This window comes from Periplaneta americana, chromosome 7, assembly GCF_040183065.1.
Source record: "Periplaneta americana isolate PAMFEO1 chromosome 7, P.americana_PAMFEO1_priV1, whole genome shotgun sequence".
Taxonomy (NCBI): domain Eukaryota; kingdom Metazoa; phylum Arthropoda; class Insecta; order Blattodea; family Blattidae; genus Periplaneta; species Periplaneta americana.
In genome coordinates this window covers 9,114,592-9,140,113 of record NC_091123.1, presented here as the reverse complement: position 1 = coordinate 9,140,113, position 25,522 = coordinate 9,114,592, and the positions used below count along the sequence as shown (strand labels likewise).

General features: G+C 34.7%; 1 protein-coding gene across 2 annotated transcripts in view; it reads left to right on the top strand.

Annotated features, from left to right (window-relative positions):
- LOC138702880 (uncharacterized) overlaps nucleotides 1-9,832 on the top strand; it is an 81,852-nt gene extending 72,020 nt beyond the window's left edge. For both annotated transcript variants that reach the window (XM_069830253.1, XM_069830254.1), the window contains 4 exons: nucleotides 2,188-2,299; nucleotides 4,054-4,278; nucleotides 4,908-5,163; nucleotides 8,422-9,832. In XM_069830253.1, coding sequence (XP_069686354.1) covers nucleotides 2,188-2,299; nucleotides 4,054-4,278; nucleotides 4,908-5,163; nucleotides 8,422-8,473 — 645 coding nt within the window. In that variant the 3' untranslated portion in view covers nucleotides 8,474-9,832. The remainder of the gene's footprint in view (nucleotides 1-2,187; nucleotides 2,300-4,053; nucleotides 4,279-4,907; nucleotides 5,164-8,421) is intronic.
- The last annotated feature ends 15,690 nt before the right edge of the window (nucleotides 9,833-25,522 follow it).

Sequence of the window (25,522 nt, the reverse complement as noted above, 5' to 3'; positions counted from 1 at the left end):
TTGAGATAAAACCTAATAATTTTATCCTTCTAGGGAGAAGTAAACATATCAATATTCATGCACGTACAGAATAATTATAGAATCATATACTTAGTGGTCAGTAATAATAATAATAATAATAATAATAATAATAATAATGATGATGATAATACATTATTCAGCATGGCAATTAATGTTTCTATTTACTCCTAATTGAATCGTTGAGCAAAGTAAATACATTACATTTAGTCCGAAAGAACAACAAAGAAGTTCTCCTTCTCATTCTTTACGAAACCACCTCTTACTGCTTGTAGAGACAGAGTTTGTAGAGCGACATGATACCGCCATTTCTTGTCTTCAATACATGAATGAAACATACAGCAATGTACAGGAAACTCCTCGTATGTCTGTGATTACACGATGTAATCATGACACCCGCTTTGGTCATCGCTGGTCTAAATGGTATCCCTTTCATAAAGGATGATTTTGTAACTTTGTTACAAACTTTTAGGGATGATAGAAGAGATCATTGTGAACAACTTTCATATAGGAACCCATGTTTAGAAATTTTTCATTTGGTAATTATTAAAGAACATGATAAGGTTACTTCTGTGGAAAGAAAGACACTTATAGACTCTTCTAATCAATTTAACTTTGTTTGAAAAATAGTGGTTTCATTATTATTATTATTATTATTATTATTATTATTATTATTATTATTATTACAGCCAAATTTTTAATCTTATTACTGTGGGCGAGAAAGTAACCACTATAACAACATTTCAAACACAATTGCCTTAAAATCACTGTAAAAAATAATAGTAATTATAGACGAAAAATATAATTCACTGATTTTAATAATCCTTTAAAATGAATTTTACTCTATTTCTGCGGAAAAATAACCACTTTCGATAACTTTAACATTGTAGCAAACAACTTACTGAATATATTATATTACTGAATAAAGTAATAATTATGAGTGATATTAACTTAATTATACATATTCACTGCTAATCACTTATTGTTGTAAACAACAATGGTCTTGTGTCACTCTCTAAAGTAACAGCTATTATAGGTGATATATTAACTTCGGTACAAGTAATGATTGCTATTCACTTTAACATAATATAATTTCAAACAACAATTGTTTATGTTACAATCTAAAGGTCATTTATTATAACTTAAGTATTAACTTCGTTGCAAATAATAACTGCTAACCAATTCAATATTGTTTCAAACGGCAAAGGTCTCATTTCATTTAAAGTAACAGTTATATTAAGTTAAATATTAACTTCAATACAATACTCATCGTTAATCACTTTAACATATTTTCAAACAATAACGGTCATAATATTACTGCCTAAAGTAACAGCTATTATAAGTGAAAGATTAACTGTGTTACAAATAATCACTACTAATCACTTTAAAATTGTTTGAAATAACAATGACATAATATCACTAACTAAAGTATTATTATAAGTGAAATATTAATTTCATTACAAATAGTTACTGCTAAACTCTTTAACATTTTTTCAAACAAAAATGATTTAATATCGCTTTCTAAAGTAAGAGTTATTATACGTGAAATCGTGAAATAATAACTTTGTTACAAATAATCACTGTTAATCACTTTAATTTTGTTTCAAACAACAGTGGTCTTATGTCACTGTCTAAAGTAACAGTTATTGTAAGTGAAAGATTAAGTTCATTTTATTGTAACTGAGAGATTAACTTCATTACAAAATAAATAATGACTACTAGTCACTTTAGCATTGATACCGGTATCAATATAAATATTAAAATCAACAGGATATAGCGTCATAATTTTGTGAGAAAAATGATCACTTTCACTCGCTTCAATAGTGTTACAAGAATAATAGTTACAGCTTAAATGAACAGATATTGCATATGACAGATTGATCTGATTACTTTTGTGGATGAACAGTCACATGTTATCATTTCAACATTATTTCAAACAACAAAGTTTTAAGAATGACAATTTAATTTAGTATTAATTTTTATTGGTCATTGATGCTTTTGGAAAAAATAATGTCTGTCCTTCAGAGAGCATTAGTTCTGATATTATTGTCGTAGTACATAGATTAATAAACACTTAGAATATCTTGAGTCCTGTTTTGAGACAACAGTACCTGGCTGTAAAGCGTCTGTTGAAGCTGGAAGTGATTAACGGCGTGATCACTGTTCCAGGTAACAATAACGGCTGAACAAGAGTGCCTGTACATGTGCTGGTCACGCCTGAAGCTGGAGCGGGTGCTGAGGCACCGGCCGCTGCTCAAGGTGGTGCTGTCCAACATCATAGGTAACGACGCGACGTATCCAATTATCTGTCTGCCTGCAAACAGTATTCTGTCTTGTAGTCACGATAATTCCAAGAGAATTCAACCTACATATTTCCAGCTTGTACTGATAAGTTTGTGGGACACTAAGATCATGAATAAGGGCTATACGGCTACCTTATTTCGCTGTTTATGCAACAAAACTCCTTAGATTTAGTGAATGAGAGTAAAATATTTTATTCATCGCTTTAAAGTTTCATAAACGGAGGCCAGTTCCAGCATCTGCGAATATACTGTATATTTTGCAAAAATATAATATTATGACGAAGCATCATTAGAATGAATTAATTAATGAACCGACAAACGAATGGACGAACGAACGAATGAATGAATGAATTAATTAATTAATTAATGAACCGACAAACAAATGGACGAACGAACGAATGAATGAATGAATGAATTAATTAATTAATGAACCGACAAACGAATGGACGAACGAATGAATGAATGAGTGAATGAATGAATGAGTGAATGAATGAATGGATGAATGAATGAATGAATTAATTAATTAATTAATTTGACTTAATAAATGAGTGAGAGTGATTTAGTGAGAAGGTGACTGACTGAGTGAATTGACTTAGTGAGAGAGTGACTGAGTGAATGAATAACTTAATGAGTGAGTGATTGACTTAGTGAGTCAGTCACTTAATGAGAGTGACTGAGTTAGTGAGAGAGTGAATGAATGACTTAGTGAGTGAGTGATTGACTTAGTGAGTCAGTCACTTAATGAGAGTGACTGAGTTAGTGAGAGAGTGAATGAATAACTTAGTGAGTGAGTGATTGACTTAGTGAGTCAGTCACTTAATGAGAGTGACTGAGTTAGTGAGAGAGTGAATGAATAACTTAGTGAGTGAGTGATTGACTTAGTGAGTCAGTCACTTAATGAGAGTGACTGAGTTAGTGAGAGAGTGAATGAATAACTTAGTGAGTGAGTGATTGACTTAGTGAGTCAGTCACTTAATGAGAGTGACTGAATTGGTGAGAGAGTGAATGAATAACTTAGTGAGTGAGTGATTGACTTAGTGAGTCAGTCACTTAATGAGAGTGACTGAGTTAGTGAGAGAGTGAATGAATGACTTAGTGAGTGAGTGACATTAGGAAAGTGAGTGACTTAGTGAGAGTGACTGACAGTGTTAGAGAGTGACTGAGTGAGTGACTTCGTGACTGAGTGAATGAATAACTTAGTGAGTGAGTGACTTTATGAAAGTGAGTGACTTAGTGACTAAGTGAATGGATAACTTAGTGAGTGAGTGACTTTATGAAAGTGAGTGACTTAGTGACTAAGTGAATGGATAACTTAGTGAGTGAGTGATTTAATGAGAGAGTAACTGAGTGATTGACAGTGATTGAGTGATTAACTTAGTGAGTGATTTATTGAGAGTGATTGACTTATTGACTTAGTGAGTGAATGAGAGAGTGACGGAGCGACTTAGTGAGTAAATGACTAAATGAATGACTTAATGAGTGAGTGACTGAATGATTTAAAGAGTGACTGAGTAAGTGACTTAGTGAGAGATTGTCTAAATGAGTTACTTAATGAGTGACTGAATTATTTAGTGAGTGAACGACTGTGTGACTTATTGAGTGTGTAAGTTATGAGAGAGTGACTTATTGAGTGAATGACTGAATGACTGATTTAGTGAGTGAGTGAGCGAGCGAGCTAAAGATACATGTAACCTGAAAATGGCGCTATATCCTCGGATCCTCGCTGTTGCAGGGAAGGACATCACACACAAGCTGTACTCGCTGAACGAGCACCTGGGGGCGCTGGCCAACAGCGAGGCCGCGGCGTCGGCAGCGCTGGGCCGTCCCTCCGACCACTGGCGCACCATGAACCGCAGCCTGAGCGTGGACGCCGTGCACACCGGCACCCGGGGCCACGTGCGGTCCCTGGCATGGCGGACCCAGCAGCAGCGGCGCACCTCCGCCACCTACTCCGACAGTCAGTGCACGCTTATTACTTCATTCTCTGTGTGTGAGAGAACTGGGAGCAGTACAGGTGCTGCACTAATACTGTGACCATAGAAATATCCCTGATTATAAACTGCTATAATTTTGTAACTATGCGTATTGCGAAATTCTTACGATGTCATTAGAAAGAACGGCTCAAAAATTTCAGGGGATTTTTAATTGTAATTGTTGGCGGAAAACATTAGGTGGCACCATAAAAAAGATGCTTTTCCAGCTCTTTCGCTTGTCATTGTGGCATTGTTTGATAGAAAAAATTGTGTTAAATTGTGTGGATGTTTACATTTCAACTCAGTGTGAATTCTTCAGCATTTAGAGAATTATAGCAAACCCACAGAAACGTAGTTGGAATGTATTGGAATACCATAGCACACGGAGTACGGTATAGTAAGAGTTCAGCGTGCCTTCAGTCGGGAGTTTCAACATGCGGCACTTACTGACACGAAGATTCTGAGGTAGTACACCAACTACGTTCCTGTGAGTCTGTTATTTTTTTTTTCACCACGGATCCCAGAACTGGTGTCCATACTTGGTGCAGACAAAGTCGTATTCTACGTGAAAACTCGGGATGATTGTGCCTCTCACCCATTTCCTTATACGCAGGGTCCACGTCGCCCTCACGGCTGCAGCAGCACCAGTGCTGGGTGCCTGTGGTGGCGAACCACTTCCCCCCTACGTCGCCCTTCGCGGCGTACCCGCAGGCCGTCATCACCGCCACCACCACAGCCGCCGCGGCCGTCGTTACCGCAGCCACCACTGTTGCGGCGCAGCAGTTCACGGCATCGCCGCCAGTGGCGCTGGTGCCGGTCATTGTTCCGGTCATAGCGCCGCCACCACCCCACACACAAACTAGGTCCAGGTCAGTCCCTGCCGACGAGTATGGGTATAGACTATAGACAGTGTTCCAAAAGACCCCATCCATAAACGAACTATACACAGTGTCCGCATTTTATGGGTCAAAAATTACATTTTTCAATTTATTTGCTTTTATTTTTAGAATACACTTTTCTGTTTCTCTTGGTGAAAGAATTATTTCGATATTTCTGATAATGCCCGAGATATGCCCTTTAACATAAAAGCATGTTACTTGACTTGTACACTGGTATTCAAAAATATCTGACTTACGATTTTATGATCGTGTAAGCGAACTTTCCAACCAAGGAATAAGACACGAGATGGCTAGAATCTAGCCCTGTTGATAAGACAGAACCAAAGATATAAAAAAATTGACAAACTTTGAAAGAGTTCCGCTAGTTCTCAATAGGTGACACCATTATTGGGGCGGTTAAAAAAGTGTCAGGGAAAATTATTTTGTAGATTAAGCATAAATTATTCTCAAAATGGACAATATCAGCGGTTTCCAGCTAAACCCAGTGTTGTTTTACAATCAGTAGAGTGGTATGAAAAATTTAATTATATAATGCGGGTATATGTATGTACAATTGGCAACACTGACTATTATCTTCGCCATCTATTCATAGAAGTAATAACTAAAGAAGCCACACTTACCCACAAATTATCGATTACTATCGATTAGTAGGGCCAGATATCATTGAACGTCAGTGTACACTGACCTCCAATTTTCCGATCGTGTATGCGAACTTTCTAATCACGGGAAAAGTTAAAACCAAATACATAACAAATTGACAAATTTTGAAATAGTTCCGCTACTTCTCAATAGGTGACCCTAATATTGGAATGGGTAAAAAGTATTTGGGAAAATGTTGATGCAGATTAAGTATAAATTATTCTCATAATTTACAGTATCAGCGGTTTCCCGCTAAATCCAGTGTTTTTTTTTTTTTTTTTTTACTATTATTAGAGGGGGATGAAATTCTTAATTTTATGATGCGGGTATATTTATGTACTATTGGCAACACTAACTGTTACCTTCGCCATCTATTCAGAGAACTATAGATGCTACACTTAGTCTACACGATTATTAGTGGGGTCAGGTAGCTTTGAACTCCAGTGTACCTTTAAATTTACTTTTTGTTGGTCGTTTTCCGAATCTGTAACATTTCAATTTGTTTTGCCTGACAGCTGAAAAAAATTACATTCAGTTTTTAACATCTCAGCAACATGAACAATAAATTTTAGCTATGGTCTTTGTCACTTTACAGGCATTGTATGTTCAGATGAGTTATACTTAATTAATGGAATTATTTTAGTATATTTCTATCTTCTAACTTGAAAAACAAAATGTAAATATATCATATTTACTCGCATATTAGACCTCCTTTTTTCTCTCTTTTTTAATGCAAAAGAGTATGGGGGTCTTTATGAGCACCGTAAAAAGACAGTAAGGGAATCAAGTTTTTTAAGTTAAGTAACAGTAGGCCTAAGTATAGAAATTAGTTTAAAATGCCAAAACATTTTTTCAGCGAAGTCGATCACAATCAATTTAAAATGCACAGAATAACTTTCTCGCTTGTTGCTCATTTTTACATTCACACCTGATACTAATCTCTTTCTCTGAATGACTGACTTTGAAAGTACGGTATGCGAAAACTGATTCCATCAGTAGAAGAAGAAAGAGAATTTGTCTCTCTGTCTGTGTTGTGACAACGCAAGAAATAACGAGGCAGAGAGTACGGTATGTAATTTGAGGATAAACAGACAAAGAGAGATGTTGTTCTTTGTCAGTGCAGAGATAATTGGAAAAGAAACGGAACAATGGGAGAGAGGATGGTTTTAGAAACGAGTTTCACCTTGCAATCTTTCCAAGAGCATTTATGATTGACGATGCCCCTACACTACTGTGCAAAAGTCTTAAGCAGAAATTCAGAATTTAGAACCTAGTATTGTACATATTATATATACTCGTATTTATAATTTATTCTTAAAGTAGAGCGAGGTCTTAAAAGTGAGTAAATACGGTATTGAAGTAAATATTTGAGATTACAACATTTCATTTTGAACTAGGTGTTTTCATTTAGTGAAATATCAACAAGATGGGAACCTTGTGATATTTGAATAATAACATTTCCTAAATAGCCTATATGAATAAATAATTTATAACATACAGAAACAGATTCCATTATAAATTAAGATGCTTAATGCTTAAATTTGCTAGCACGGCCATCACGCAATATCATGGCCCACTGTATTGTTAAGGAAACAATGAAAATATTTAACATCTGAACATCAGATGCGACAAGATATTAAGGGACACTGGGACTGAGTTTTGAAACTTTTAAAGTTTTTTATTAATTTCTTTCAAATTCGGCGGGTTTGTTGTGTCTGTACGTTTAAATAACAGTGCCAAATTTCATTAAGTTTCATTCATTAGTTCCTTAGATATTAATTTTCATGTATTTTAATGATATTAAATTATGCGTAAAGTCAAAACATCCCTGACGGTTTCAGAATTGTTTTTGCTTTTAAAACTCTTCTGTGAGGGACTTACACTTCACGGTATAAAAAACTGCGTATGGATTTTTTAATTCTAGAATTGGTTCATGAGATAAAAATTTTCTTATAAATTATAATTTTTGCTTGATAATTTTCTTTAATTTTTAGAAGTTAAAAATTCATATCATGAATAAGTTTCAGTGAAGATCTGATTCCCTGCACAGCTTTGTGTATTGCAATGTGCTGAGTATTCTTGCAAAGTTTCATGTAAATCGGACCAAATGGAAGCCGCTAGGAACTTTATTATTGACCAAAAAACGTAGTTTTAAGTTAACGCTATTTTTAGTGGGTGTGGCATTTTAAAAAATTTTCGCCAGACATTTAAACGTAGAAGACGGTGGCTAAATATAGGACAGAATGTTAAACAAATGTAGGCCTATAAGGTAATTATTTATGTAAAAAATATCTATATAGACTATATGCTGTACTGTATATATTTTACCATTTTGACCAATAATACAGTTCTAGTGTCGCTTAAACAAATGCGTGTCAGGTGTGACAAGATTGCAGTTGATAGTTGGCTTTGATTGGTTAGAACTCAATAGATCCTTACACTCTATTGGTGCATCGGTACATGAGCGAAATAGTCACAAAAACTCTTTGCTTTGACTATTGGCCTCCTGGCCCTGAGGGCGTATCCGGGGGCCGGCTGGGGTGAGTATGATTGCTATCCTGGCCTTATAAATGTCTACTCTGTGGCCAGGTCCGTCCGGCGTCCCGGCGGCCGGGAAGTCAAGTTCGAGACGCCCGTCTGACGTCAGCTGTACGATGGGGACGACGACGACGCGGGCGGCGTCCCCTACACGAGCAGCAACGCCGTGCAGACCGACGTTCAGCTGTTCACCTTCCCCCGCGTCATCTGAACGAAAACGTGTACAAGTGAGTGGCAGGGAGAATGAGCAGTTGTGGCAAGGGCAGGAGTGTGGAAAATATATTATTCCTAGAAACGAATAATAATTATTTGGTCGCCATATCAAGACGTACCGGTAAGCTTGGTCGCTGTCTATTTTTATGTTCCTATTACGCGATTTACAGAATAGATGATACAAAAAGATATCAATTTCGGATTATTCTTGGATTTGCATGTTTTTGTCATTTCTTATACATAAAAAAGTTGACGTTCTGTGTACAACGATTTCAGCAAAATTACAATGACGGAAAAGAAGGCACTTACAAAATTATGCGATTTTAAGCTTAAATGTCAGGTTAAATACATCAGCAGTACACATTTGCGGTGAGAAATATCTATGTTTGGGATTTTTGCTCAGCATTACACTTTCAGAAATGTATAACGTTGGAAAAAAAACAAATGAAGGAAATCCTGTCTCTTGGATCTGTTACCAAGACAGTTCTGTAAAAAAGAGCTCATGGAGAATGCTGTACGTGGAATATAGCTTCTACTCTAGAATCAACGTAAGGTTGCTTGAGGCTCTAATATCAAATTTAGATGGAATGAAAATGTGCTTAAAGCTCGCTTTAAGGAAATTCTTGAAGTAGATTGCATCCCTCTCCTCACTAGGTATGGAGGGGATAATTTAGGAATTGACCGCCACGTAAAAATGCAATCTCTTCTCCTTGTTCTCCATGTATTTCCCTTTTCTCCTTATTTCCCCTTCTTCTCTTTGTCTTCCCTTTATTCTCCTTGTATTCCCCTTGTTATCATTGTATTCCCCTGTTATCCTTGTATTCCTCTTGTTCTCCCTGTCTTCTCTTTGTTTTTATTCCCCTGGTTCTACTTATATTCCCCTTGTTCTCGTCACATTTTCCTCTTCCTGTTGTATTCACCTTGTTCTCATGTATTCTCGTTTTTTTTTTTATAAACGAGCAGAGCTAGTTTTTCAGTTTCCGGGATTTTGTAATGCACTTCATAAAAGTGTATTGTACAACTTTTTTTCACGATCATATTTTTAAAATTGCAAATATAATATATTTTGCATTGAAAATTTGGAGCAACATTATGCCAAAGCCTTCGCAAAACTATACTGTAATGGTAACTAAGTAACAATAAGTGCACTGTAATGGGTCTATTTCAGTATAGTTTTATGTTGTGAAGAATTGTTTCCCTAGCAACAAGTTTCTGTGTGGGAATTCTAACTTTCAAGGCCTAACAACAATTGCTGTGAATAAAAAACACGATCGTGCAAAAACAAATATTAGATAACTTAAAAACATGATAGGCCTTTTTACAAATTAAAAAAACAACTACAGTATAAAAAATAATTAAATTTCACTAGACATTTTGTTCAGTAGATCGATATTACTATCTATATAATTTTGGCAGTTTGTATCATTTACACTCCGTATAAGCTAACAGCTATGTTTATTAAACAAAAATATGTTCAACATTTTTATTTAAAATAAAACCTTTATTATCCGCATATCTTACCGGAAACTGTATCCACGCAGTAAGTGATGTAATTGTTGGTTTGATCGAGCTGAGACTCTTGTTCGTAAAAAAACAAACTCTTACGAAAGTAAGCAGGAATTTTGAAGCGAAAAACATAAAATTAGATTAGGTTATCGCTGTTTTGGAGAAATAGTTCCGGGAAGAAAGATTGCCACAACTGCGTCATTTTGATTGCACTCATTTGAGATGTAAGGCTTCCCTCAGTGGAGCATAGGTTCAAACGCTGGGACATCTCTCTAGCAAGTGATGAAGATGTGTTCATAAACAACCCTTTCCAGATTCCTGGAATAATCAAGTGCTGGACAAACTTCTCTGGAGCCCACGCTGAAACAAACTTGTGCAGTGTGTGCTACTTTAATTTCATTGGTCTCCCAGCATACAGACGATCCCCGAGTTAATGTAAAGGAAATTATTGCATAAAATAGAAAATAGTGCGTACATCAATCATATTTTGGACATTACAGACAACAAAATTTGATAAAACAGATAAGTTTAATTTTCTTAGTGCGCCTGCATGGTGTTATGTAAGTCGAATGTTATGTAACTCGGGTAAAATGACTGCATTTCATTTCCATGACTAAAAGAAGACGTTTTTTACATTTTTAATGAAGTTGGATATGCGACATTGTTCACAAGAGCTTTTTTTTTTATGGATCACAACGTGCAAGCAAAACACGAAGAGGATTCGTATGTGTGGAAGAAGTAGTGTTCCTACCGCAGCGAGTAGTGCAGATTCTGGACGCAGTGGCGCCACCAGTACTTGGTTAGGATATTATTAATCATAAGCGTAGCAAGCAGATTGGACAAATTTTAACACATGTACCTTTTTTTTTTATTTGTCTGTTTCCATTTACTTCTGCGAAACAACAGGACAATGAAGCGTTTTATACAGAATGCGTGTCTCTTTTTCAGCAGAATTAAAAGTCTTGCCTAATTGTCTATTTTCATAATTTTGACATGAATATAAATATTTAAATAATAATAGCTGACAGGAGTTGTGGAATACTTCAGTGTAGATTTCAATTAGTGAAACTCAGCGTTAAACAAAGCACGATTTTACACTATCTACAGTTATAAGACACATGGTTAGTACTGGAATAACGTCATCAACACATGATGCAGCACGTCAGATAACGCTTCTCGTTTTCTTCAATGTCATTTCTCTACCTCTCATTTGACTGACGTCATTTTGGCTCAGTAACAGTTTCATAATATGTGGGCGGATTTCAATTGTTGTATTTGTTTTTTTTTCCAAATTATAGACAGCATTAGCGGGTATTAATTTCCACGTGATGTCTAAAATGTATTTCTCCTCTTTTCCTGAGAGGCTGAGATGAACAAACTGGTTTTTATCGCGATTATATTGTTGTCTTCAGTTAACCGTTAAGTCCTAATTTTGCGAAAGGAAGATGATTTTTAAAGGACGATAAAATCCTTAGCATGGAGGGAAGCAAATCTGTGGGTCCCGTGTAGTAGATTTACAGCAAAATTTGTTGGCCATTTTTTGCTCACAATGAATTTCGACTTTTAAAAACCTCTGCAGTTAAAATCATGGGCCTAGTTAAATTAAATACTGCTGTGATTATTCGAACATTTGCGAGAAGAACACTAAAGAGTTCTGATCAAATGGAGATTGAAGACTTTTTCATTACCAAAAGCACCATTTCGTACTCTCCTATGTCAATATCCAAGAATTCACAGAATATTAATTTTACAATGTTTTCATTTATTATGTAGCCTGACACAGTTTACTAGACAAATTATTATAGAGATTTAACATAAGAAATTAATAACATTATTATTACTTGCAAATACTTTCTTCCCTGTATGTTTCACAGGAAAATGTTGACAGTTTAAAAATGCATCGATATGCATTAACAAGTACTTTATTTTATCAATATGTTCACAGGAAATAATTTAATTAAATTCTAAAATGTAACTTCATTCATTTTATTGCTTCTGTATTTTGCCTTTCCTCATGTATCAACAATGGTATTTAATTTTGTGTTATTTCTGCCAGGGTCCCACGATGTTAAATTCGACAGGAATAAAAAAACAATTGACTGTAGGAGAAACAAATGCAATATGTTAAATAAAGCAAATAATGAAGTTCATTTTAAAATGTTATTTAATTCCTCTGCATATATTAAGAAAATGAAGTAGTTATTTATGTATTTCGATGTATTTTAGTCCCTTAACATTTTTTCATATAAAATTTGCTTATGAAACATATTCCAAAGGAGAAGACAGTATTTACAAATAATAATTGATTTCACATGTTAAATCACAATATATACCGGTAGCTTTAATGTTCATTTTATTTGTTACAATTTGGAACTCCCGTGTTCACGTCCCTTCTGAAGGACATTATTTCATGTTTCCTGTCGCAGAAACTTAAATGAATTTGTATTTTTAAACACTTATGATCCTGTCAATAAGAGAAGACAAATTAAAAATAAATTATTTTATTATTTACTCTTTTATATACATTTTTCTCAACTTTATTGCCATTAAATTGTGAATGGCTTACAGTATTCACTGTAACATAAAGTGACTGGCTTACATAATCACTATAACATAATATCATATGAAATGATTTTCGCAGCAGTCCATACTGCAAGGAATTTCGAGATCCGCAATTGTCTTCATCTCAAATCTTTTCTTTTTCGCCGTCATCTAAGTGTTTAGTTCAGGGGTTCTCAAAGGGTGTGCCGCGAAATTGCTTGACAATGCCGAGAAAAAAAATACATTAACAGAGAAAATCAGGCTTGTGTATTAAATATTTGTGGAATGTTATTTATTATTTTTAGAAAAATCCAAACATGTAACAAACTTAAAAATAAAAAATGTTCTGTCAATAATATTACACTAACGTTGCAATTCAGTGGGAAATGTTGGCTTGTTCACTTTTACACAGGTTTCCAATGCTGGGAAGAATCACAGACACACACACTAGTGATTCTTGGTATACAGAAAGAAGCCACGCGCGTTTCTTATTTTTAATGTGAGTTAGTGCTGAAAATCTCTGTTTGCACAGATATGTTGTTGAAAACTGAAGTAGATGTGGCATGTTCTGATAACACAGAACTCTCTTTTTACTAAAATCCAGAATTGAAGTAGTGTTTCTTCTCTACATTTGAGCTGCAAAGTTCGAACAGTCTGAAGTTCAGCCAAGTCTTCTGCCTCTTCTAATGTTAGGTACGGTATTTTGTGTCCTCAGTAGTAACGGCAAAGAGATTGTGAACCCTTTCCCAGCACATTTAAGTTCATAAAATCTGGAGAGTGCATTTCCTCTTGACAGCCAGCACATTTCGCCATGAAGGTCCACAGTTTCATGAACAGCTCCTGCTTCCTGTTACATGACTTTGAGAAATCTAGCTTTTAGAGCTCTACTTTTAATTTAATTAACTATTTCAATAATTGAACTCATTACGTTACTTAGGGCTGAAGGTATGGTGTTTGCCACCAAAGCTTCCTGATGGAACAAACAATGTATGGATCCGATGTGAGGAAAATCTTGTTTAACTCTTGAAGTAAAGACTTTCATTGCTGGTGTGCCATCAGTGCACATTGAAATACAATTTTTCCAACACAGTTCATTGTTTTCAATGTAGTAGCTGTTCCTGTTGATGTCAGAGGTAATTTTTTACAGGATAGCAAATGTTCAGCACGTAATTCTTCGTTTAAAAATCTTTTGTAGTTCATTAATTGGCAATTTTTGCTTATGTCTGTTGATCAGTCAAGTTTAAGTGCAAATTTTTTAGCATCATGCAATTTTTCCGCTATTTTTTTTTTAGTGTCAGCTGACATGTCTTCTATGCTGCGATCTTTCGGAATTGCTTCCTATTAGAATGATTTGTTATAAATTTCTCTAAAGTAGACAGGGTTGCTTCTACATAAACGATGTGCTGCCATAATGCCACAAAGTTTGAAAACCCCTGGTTTAGTTTGGCGAACATTATCTGACATGCTGCATTACTTAGTCACCTTCCACCCATCTGCATTGTATCGCATCATTTTGCCTTTAAAGTTAGGCATTTCAGTGTTTCATTCACTTAAAAATTTAACATAGCAATTTCTTACTAAAAAATTACACTACACAGATGCCTTACATTATTAAAGACTGCAAATTGTAATTAAACTGGGCATACAATATTACAAGACAAGATTGCAAACTGAGAAACGATGTGTCTAAAAAAATATATAAAAATAATAAAATATAATATGCACAAACACAACTGTAGGAACATGAAAAGCAATATAGTTCGCACCAAAACGAAGGTAAAAAAAACACTTGCATATATTATATGCCATAAAAATTGCACAAAAAACTGGTAAGACTTAAATGGATTGCACTTGTGGACTGCACACATCAAAAGAGTGTCCTTTTGTTACATCAAACCATTGCCTTATGAATTTCTTTCGCTTTGAACATGTCCTGATTTACCATTCGCTTACAACTGTCTCATGTGTTCGACCACGCCATCTGTTGAGTGTAAAGGCAGCAGAACAATATTCTTCATAAGGCAATGTGTTACACGCTACCCCCAGTGTTGTGACATGTCGGGCTTTCAGTGTGGTCATCATTTGCCTAATCCTCGTTGATTAATGTATTTGTTGTTTGTGACATATTATTTCAGATGGGATAGTGTAATCGGGCCTAATCAAAATGGCCTCTTCAGCCCCAAGCTGAGTGTCTGTTTCGATGTTGTACATCTAGAGGGCAAATGGTTTTGATAAGCTGTTTATTTTATATGTCACAATATTTGTAAAGGACTTCGCTGGCTCCCAATTCCCCATATGAAAATGACAATTGTGAAGTGCTTTTGTATCTCTTTTGTAACCGATTTATACTACAGATGTTTTGTTGTATGTCAACAAGCAAGATTTGCCTGTAGCTTCATGCCTTTACTTTATGAGGTAAAAGATGGCTGACTGGTATTATATTATTATTATTATTATTATTATTATTATTATTATTATTATTATTATTATTATTATTATTGCTACTATTATTTTGTGGTAACCTTCTATTGGCTAGTTACATTAAGTTGGTTAGCATATAAATAAATATGAGCATGGATTCATCCCCAAGAAAATCGTAATTTTTCATCTTGACAAAACTTCCAGAATTGAGGAATTTTACTCGAAAAGAGTAGTCACTTTATGCTACAGATTTATTTGGGAATTTTCTTGGAAAAACTAAATCGAAAATATAAAAACGTGTCACGGTTTTCTCTCCCACAGGTCTTAGTTTAGCCGTAAAAAATAAAATATGTTAGATTTTAACATATATCTGCGTTTCTTACGCTTCTGCATTTTACATTCGAGAAATCTGGTCACACTTTTTGTTAATACAGTGACGTCATCTAACTGCGCTGTGGCTCATAAACCATAACAACCAAGATGTTCCGCTCAGGCTGTGAATATTCACATAGAGAGTCATTAAAAAGGCACATGGGATTTCCATTCATCCTAACGATATTGACATTCAAGGAGGCAGTGATCAATTTTTTCTATTGTTGCAGCCTGGATATGGAGTTTATTTCCAAAGGTTACGAATAAAATAAATAATAATTCATTACGTTTAGGCCGGTATTAGGCTATAAAAACACCAGAATTTACAAAGCTCTTCTTTATTTCAATAAATGAATATTAATTTCTCCGGTACATATGTACTGTCTATCTTTTGTTTCCTTAAGAATCCCCGTAAAATAGTCAAAGATCCCAGGAATATTTTAAATACAGGAACTATTTTTCCCGATCTAAATTGCCTTAGCGAACACACTTTTCAATCCTATTGAACATAATTACTCTCCCAAAAAAAAAAAAAAAAAAAGGCTGGATATTCGGGACTAAAGAAAATACCATTTTGGACATGGTTAAATTCGAAAACATAACCCGAAGTTATTTTATTTAAGGAGAAACATAGCCTAAGCGAGAGGAAGCTGGGACATTCGATGTAGGACTACATACTTCCACCAAAAACAAAAAAATCCCAAACAAATCTATATCATCGGCATCACAAGTTCTCCTTGTGAGAGTTAAAATTGAATACAGAAAGGAATAATTATTATTATTATTATTATTATTATTATTATTATTATTATTATTATTATTATTATTATTATTATTATTATTATTACTACTACTACTACTACTACTATTACTCTTTCACAGATTAATGCAGCCATCTTTAAGAGGTGAAAGTAGCATTGAAATAAATAGAATTATGGCTTCTGTAACAGCTAGTAAGTTGAATGATGTAAATCAACAGAATGATTCAGTGAGAGTGGGGCAGCCATATTGCAGTGAACTTTCAGTAACTTTCCTTTCACTTGACATTTTAACAAACAAAAACTTCCACAAACAGAAAACTAGACTTGCACGCACTAGCCTCTTTCCCTCTATATTGTGGTAACTAATAGTTACGTTTATCCTTCAGCTTTTCTAAATTTTTCCTTCAGTGAATAGCGACAGAGTGAGACAAGTGGCCTACAGTCTTGGAACTCAGATAATTTTTTAACTGAAGTACCAAATTTCCCTGTAATAACGAGCACTCGCATAGTTAACAGTTGTTTTTCCCCTTCTTGTCCCTCATTGCCATTGCCCAGGCCTTCACTAACTCTTTTCTCAACTTACTGTAGTTCTACGGTTGATGTGTGATATGTATACACTTACGCCGAATTCAGGAACCTAGGGTTGCCAATTTGTTTTGAAGAAAATACTGTAGCAGGGCCAGCTTTAAGCCGGTTGGACCTATTTATCCCAATTGGATCCCACAAAACCATAAATAATTTTCTAGTAATGTTACCTTACATTTTTATTGAAAAGAAGTGTACAAAATATTGTAATATTTTCACTCAGTTATTTCACAGTGAATAGAATAGGTGATTTTCTACCTATTTAGACTATCTAAAGGTAATCAACATAATTATGTTATTTGTTTATTTAAATGTTTAATTTCCATTAAGTCACATTAGCTTTCTAAATGCATATTGATTGATTTTCATTGAATAATAGAGATATAAGTCCTGCACCATGATCTGAGGCATCATGCCTGAACTCGAGTTACAGAATGAGTGCTGGCTCGAGTCCTTATGAAATTTTGGCCAGTGTATGGGACCGGTGCTACTCAGTAACATGATGGATTTGGGAAGCTACAATAGTGGGTTACGGAAACCAACTTTAATGGCTGGAGGAATCTGTGAATTTGCAGAGCTGTGATAGATAGCAAATTCCAATTAAGGAAACCAGCTATAACAGATCATCATGGTAACCATACGATACCTCCATACTGGTTGGACGATCGTTTATCTATGCTGAACATGAATCAGCAGCCAGCTGGTCAGCCTTGGTCCTTTATGGGCTGTTGCGCCAAGGGTAAAATTCTTTAATTTTAATAGAGATATAAGTGTATAATAAATTACATTTTCCGGTATAAAGTCAAGAGAACTTGTCTGCGAACATGGGGCCGCGAATAATGTTCCCAATCGAGCCCCACAACTCTTAAGGCTGGTCCTGTACTGGACACTAAAGAATCTATAAAATTTCATATATAAAATTGACATATTATTCATTTCAGTTACTACACTTTGTCAGGTAGATTTTGCCCTGCGTAAATAAGTGACTGTGCTAATAGAATAGGTGACAGTGTAGAAGCGAGTGTGCAAGAAGAATAGGTGACAGCGCCGAAATAATTATAGGTATGCTTTAGCAGGAAAGGTTGTAGCGATAGTTCAAAGACCGTAGGAAATTGTAGTATAAGAAAGGAAACTACTACAGGTGTGAACTAAACTTACAACTTTTGTGGACTAGATCACCACATGAGTTCTAAATCAAGCTCTCCCTTTTTAGGAGTCCTTAGCCCTTTACGGGATAAAATAGGCTCATTCATTCATTCAATAGTTTCTCATCATTTTTAACAAAAGAGTTCCCTATATGAGTAATTGAAATTGACTACAATTTGCAGTTCTGATTTGATTATATGTGTTACACTTCTGTTTCGAACATTTGTCCACTTATTGTTCATAACAGAAAACACTCTTTCTGTATGAGCATTATTACCTGCTTTACCAAATTTGTAGCATTAACATTATTTCATTTTAAATTGGCAAGCACTAAAACCCATTTCTGGCTAGTATTACCTTCTACAGAAATTGTACACTTTAATGCACCTCTGGAACAACAAAATTCATCATGTAAACCATCTTCATTCACGGCTAAATTAAGTGTTTGAAATAAATATTTTTACATATGCAAAAATAAAGGAGAAAAAGGCTCGAAGAGAAAAAAAGTATGGGAGGCAGAAGACTGTTAAAATTTAGAGCCAAATACGGGAGATCCCAGGAAATAAAAGAGTGTTGGCAACATCGTGAAGGGACTAACTCAGAATCTCTCACACAGTTCATTTAAGTATCCACTTATTGCCGAAATAAGAAAGATGCTTTGAATATTATCTTCAAAACAGTTGTTAAAATTTGAACCAATATCAGTACAATTTCAAACCAGTCTTATTCCATTCCACCTTGCATTGCTCCATCCTTTTAATGAATTAAAAAGTTCGTTAATTTTCAGCAATGATCGACTCATCTTTCATTTCGGTTATGGGCTAGTCCACACTGTCACTGTGTCATTCAATTGGTTAACTGTTATTACAGATCACCATTAGATGTCATTGGCTGGTGAGCAATTAGTCAGAATATATAGAAAACTTGTTATTCATCATAAATAAACACGTAAGAAATCACACTCTACACAGAGAAATATAATAGGAGAATTTACTGTCTCACAGCGATTTTTCTGTGGCGTATTTGAGCCACGTTGTGGAAGGAAATTTCGCCAAAGTTTCTGAACTCCTTACTGGTCAGGGAAATAAAGACAGCTCACTTACTACTAAGGAAAACTTAGTCCTACTTAAGTGGACCACGTTTATCTGGAAGCAGGACAAGTTTTGCACTTTATTTATACATTAATGGATACTACTGCTACTGGAGTCGCAGAAAACAACTCGTACCGTATCTGATGGGGTCTGTTCCTCTGTACAGGAATATTTCAAGAAGAGTTAGAAACATGCCCAGAGCATATTCAGAGTGATTCATTTGAACCTTCAGTTTCAGTTTAATATAATTAGTCTCCATTTCATGGCATATCTCAAAGCTGAAGTGTTTCTAGGAGATTTCAATGCTAGGTTACATGTGAAGCTTTTATAACTATCATCTGCGCCTTCCTTGCTGAAAACAGGTAATTCTGAATTTTATTACATAACCAAGGAATGTTAACACCAGTTGATACTCGTATTAGACCCTTCTTGTATGCTTTAAAATGTTAATGGAAAAAGCACCTGTTGTGTTTTACTGATAAATTTAAAAAACTGAGCTAATGTGTCTGGAAGACTATTGCCTTTCGAATTTCATATTTGATAATGGATGCTGTGTTTACGAAATCAACTAATAGTGTGTGATATTTCCTAACTTACTATAAAGAAGGCACAGGTGATATCCGATATATGTGTATGTATGTATATTTGTATATCGCAGTTGTTCCTGCAATAACTCCTATGTGCAAAATATAAAATTTTTCAGTAAGAAGAAAAAAACATTTATTCCTCCTATGGCAGCCGTACATAGGACACTGTGAATTCTTACATTTTCGAAACAAAGAAATATAATTACATATAGGAGATTTTATTATTTGCTGTATCACTATTTGGTTATTTTTATAGAGCAAAAATCTGAAAATCGATAAATATGTCACATACAAGTTATTGCAGGAACAATGATGATATGTACTTACACCATTATATACAAGGTTGTCACCCATCCAGATTTTGACTCTTGTTGTCCTTTGTTTCACCGTGATGTCAGTCAGGATGGTAATTGTCTCGATATTTGGAACTTACGTCATTTAATTCACTAAAGTGACGTTTCCTTGAGTACCAGTACTGATACATATAATATACTGTATATGTGGCCTAATAAATTTTCACGGACTTAAGAGTATGGTACTGCAAATACCGGTATGTTCTTTATTTATTGATTCTTAACATTAACAATCATTATGATAGTTAAGTCCCATTTCAAATCTCCTTCATGAAGAGAGCATTCTTCCTTATTGTAACTGCTTATAAATTTCTCGATAGTGGATGGAAAGTGAACTAATATTAGAGTTCATCATTGTTGTTAGCATGTGACATCCTGACAGATGGCCAGAAGTGTTTCATGAATTGATTTTTCATATATAGTTCCTCACAGTCTCATCTAAGAGGAAAAGGCACTTTTTAAAAACGAAATTGTGAAGTAAATGTTTATATCCGTCTCAATTTTGTGATACTTTCAGAAATATTAACATTGTCTGCATTCAAAGCACCAAGACTTCTTTTTTCTGCAGAAAACCACATTAGGACTTTGATTCAAACGCATTTCGTATTGTATTTTTATTTACACACTTCCTTCGCCTAAACAGAATTTTTATGATGTTTTTTTATTCATTTTATGCTCATGAGAAAATTGTTCTTCAGTCATCAAACACAGTCTCTGAAAAATAAATTCCATAAACCTCAATGTATAGAGATGTTATAATTTAATTGCATCATTGCGGTGTGTCCAATGTTTGTACACTTCATTTAAGGAAACTGAGTTGTATGAATGGCCAATAATTAAATTTGGGTTTTTGGCTTTTTTAAAAAAAATCAGCATTTTCTGTAGATTAAAAATATATATGGATTTATATTACCAAGAGCATTTTTAGGCCCTACAATTCTACAGTTTTCACTTAAAATTTTTATAAGCATATGTCCAAATAAAATCGTTTCCAAATATGCTAATTACAGGATCTAAAATACATCAACCCAATATAACTTTACAAACGTTTTCTCAGAAATGGTTTAAACTACAGTTCTTAAATTTTGCACATTTCTTCCAAGTACTGTAGTACATAGTTGGATAAATTTGCGTTAATATAATGCAAATATTTATTCAGATATGATTAAATTACTATGTAAAAATTTTAGTTTTAGTCTTCACATGGTAGATGTTAATTTTTTATATCAAAACTCGTAAAGTAAATGAACTAAACCTTATCAAGAAAGATAGAAGCACGGGAAGAATTGCGTACAAATTTTGATTCTGAACCTTTGACAATTTCTGACAAAAAGAGGAACTTACAATATGTGTTAATTTTTTCATTATATTTTTCATATTTAATATATAGCCTATATTTTAAACAACCTATTACTAGTCACTTGAAAAGTTGAATGTTTAATTTCTTCAGTTCTAAGATCATGTATAATACTGTTGATGAAAATCCATGGAATAGTTGACGAGATATGATTGTTTAAGTTATAGATGTCAGCCTGGCTATGTTTCACACTACTCGATACACAAAAAATGTTATTTTCCTTATTTTACAGTGATATTTATTCGATTCGTTGAGAGTTTATAACATGTTATTTTGCATGTTCCTTCAAGAGTTTAAATGTATATATAAATATTCCATAGTACTACCACAGTCTAGTATACACAGTCACGAAGCTCAATACATAGGGAATATTCAACCATAGATAGTTGCTAACCACTAGAATCACTACTATCGCTTCATCACAGACAATGTGAAATAGTACCGGCACAGTCTATTGTTCCTAGGACCCTCATCACCTCAAGCTTCGTAACTGTATATGTTAGACTGTGGTACTACCTTAATATGTTAATTAATTTGAAACACAATGTTCAGTGAATCACCCTGTATGTGCACAGCTATGTAAAGTGAAGACAGGATCAGTAAAACGATCCGGAATGTTGGCTGCTGTTCTCTTCACAATGTCACAAAATATTAATATGTGATGACTATTTTAAACGGTTGTATTTAATTTGCATTATTATTCTCAATGATTCACGGCCTTGCTTGAAATGAATGCTACTGGCAAAATCAATGTTTCTAAATGCAGAAACATTGCTTCCAACGAACCACTCCGAGATCTGCTGGTTATTTCTGTTTATAAGATCTAACAATGATTTTCTAATTGTTAGTACGAAGAAAAAAGAAAGCATAAGACGAAAGCACCATGCTCGATAGTATTATCCTTTGAAATGGTTGTAACAGTTAATAAAACAACAGAAACGAGAGAATATACAAATTTGTGGATGGAGTGGATAAGAGACTGTAGTTAAATAATGAGATATGACGTTTGTAATACCAGTTTGTTACCAATTTTGTAAATAACTTTGTAAAATCGATTATACATGTTAATCCACATGGAGGTTTTCATATTACTGTTAAGGAAACACGTAATTTGTGTTTGTGATGTGTGGAACAGATTTCATGGACTTTGTTATGTATGGATATTGGAGTTTGGTCATTCATTGGAAGTGTTTAACATGACATTAATATGCAATATTACTTGTGCTAATAAAATTATATTGAATGCCTCTTCATGTAACTTTTTATTTGAGGATAGAGGTAGCTGGAATCCTTCTGGTATGGTGACCGTACATCCTGTGTTACAGTGTTTCCCTGCCATCCCGTCAATTAGACTCAAGGATCTCATCCCTGTGCACCACGACCTGAGGTCTATTGTGAATCCCTGGGATGAGTTGCAAGCCCACCGACCGACCGAACCGACCTAACCACTAACAAGCTGACGACCAGTCCCGCCATCGTACCAAATCCGTGTACCATTTCATGCCAACAGCCTCCCCACATTCCCCCCTCAAACAGTCTGAGATGTAAGCCCCCTCTCCCGTCTCCTCAACAGTCTGAGGTGTAAGCCCCCTTTCCCGTTGGGAGGAGAGTGGGTTCCACAGCTGGCCACCAGCTACCATAGCTTGACATATCCAAGGAGGCCGGCCGAGAGAGTCAGCTGCTTCAGAGGGCTGCCGCAGGCGTGATCTGGATACCAAGTAAGACAACCAGAATGATAAGAAAAGGATGATGAGGAAGGAAAAAAAGTGGCGAGAATGAGTGGAGTTTCATACGCCTGATAAAGTTACCTGATATTCATCCATAGGTGTGAGGGAAAAACCCCGAAAAAACCTCTCCCAGGCAATTCGTTCCACGCGGGGAATCGAACCATAGCCCACTGAGTTCGGGAGCAAAGACGCTACCATGACACCACAGCAGTAGACAAGAATCTCATTTTACCCCATTTTCATTTCAATTATAAATGGAACTGTCGTGAAGACAACACAGCATTCATTTACTTACATACACTCTATTTACTCGTAATTATTTAAGATTACATATGGAGTATGGAGTATGTGGAGATATGTATGAAAGCACCTATGCAATGAAGTGAAAGTACAAAATTACAGATACCAGTAAATGAATAAATAAATAAATAAATAAACATAGCTATTTTATCACCAATTTTTTATAATGTTTTAATTTAATTTAGTCTTTAAGGAGGTATGAAAAGGTGAAAATCTTCACATTTTTCAATTTTTTATTTTTGTTTTATTCATAATCTGTAGAATTCTTCCTTTCCAATGATATATGATGCATATATATTACTATGCTCATAATTTTTTTTTATTTCATTGTTTATAAAAGACGTGCAGGGATGTGGCATAATGATTTGTAATAAGCTGAAAGGGTTAGAAGGGTGCAGTGTCTATGAAAATGCTGTAAGAGACATTGAATCAAGGGCAAGATATCATAGGACAGCAAAAAGAAAACTGCAAGATGAAGATGAGGAGGATGCTGACAACCCTCCGTATGGTGCTGGAATGCACTGACAAATTTTGAAGCTCGTTTTCTGCAAGTTGTATATTTTTTATATCGAATTTTCTTTTTCTCAAAATTTATTTGTCTGAATTGATTCAAACTTACAGGATAGAATTATTGAGATTTTGAGCATATTTAAATATGGATTTTTTTTTTCAAAGGAGTTAGGGTCATAAACATTGGAAAATGTTGCAAAAATTTCCACTTTTTGAAGAAAAAAAAAAGAAATTAATTTTGAAAATAATTAATATTTAAAAAAAATCCCTGTGTTAAAGCAATCAGAAAGGTACATTATACAACTCATATTTTCTTTCAAGATTGTAATCATAACATTTTCTGAGAACAATAAAATTATATGTATGCATTTTTAACATTGTTAAGATAGGACCTTTCTGGACCCCATTAAGGGGTTACCTACACCTTCCACCCTTAAAATATATATTCTTGTTATAAATTTTATTCCACCATATCCTTAAGCATTGTTTTGATTACATTTTATTATGCTTAATGTCAGAATATTTCTCTTCATTCTAAAAGAAAATATATTCGCCTACATAAAGAAAGTTTTCGGAATTGTGAATTTTTTAAATTCTAATTTTGTGATTTGTAGCAAACTAATATTAAAAAAATTACTTTCACAATGTTTAATAGTGTTTAGAAATATTGTAACATCATATTAACAAGCCCTGTTGGGTAGGCCTATACAACACTAGAATGTGGAGGTTGTCTTATTTTAGTTGGTGGCCATGCCTGGCTATCTATGTATTTCTCTGTATTGTTGTTATTCTCAATTTCATTAAAGGGCAAAAACGTAATATGGCGAACGCCAGTAGGGGAACTTATCCCCACCCACATGAAATGTGCATTCGACACAACACTAGCCTATCACGTAAAGTGTGTGGTGAGCTTGTAGGGGAAAAGTGGAAAGGGGTCGTGGGCAGAGCTTAGCGTTTGCCGTATTACGTTTTTACCCATTAAAGTTTTACATTTAGAACTACAGTACAGAAATTATTTTTCTAACTGGTTATGTGTCCAGCTCAACTTGCAAAGAGGTTTAGGACTTATAATGATAAAGGGAATAAAGACAATAATATTTGTGTCATAATAAGGATTTTATGTATTTTAATTGTCGCACTAAAGAGTCAAGATAAAGGTGTCAAATTTAATAAGTACACAAGTTACAAAGTTAAATAGCAATAACTACAGTATCTGGAAGTACAAACTGGAACTACAGCTAATTAAAGAAAACTGCTGGGAAGTAGTAAGTAAAGACATTCCGAATTATGAAATAAGGTGTACAGCTTGTATTGCTGGGAACATTTTGTTAAAATAATAATTTATGTACTGGTACTGTAGTTCTACATGTACAACTTTAATGAACTTGTAATTCAGACAACAGCAATACAATATATAATATATCCGTGGCACCACAGCCCTTGAAGGGCCCAGACTGGCCAACCAGTTGCTGGCCTCACTTTCACTTCAGTTTGCTCAAACTATCTATAGTGAATCCTCATTTTTACCTATAATAGTGAAATATGAAATAAATTCTTGCCCATTTTCAAAAATTATGTCCACAGATGACATTTTAGTTGGTGTGTCTGCATTGCAGCGGTGGAAGTCACAAGAACCTATCATTAGTAGGCTAATGGCAAAGATGTTATGAAGACAGTCACCT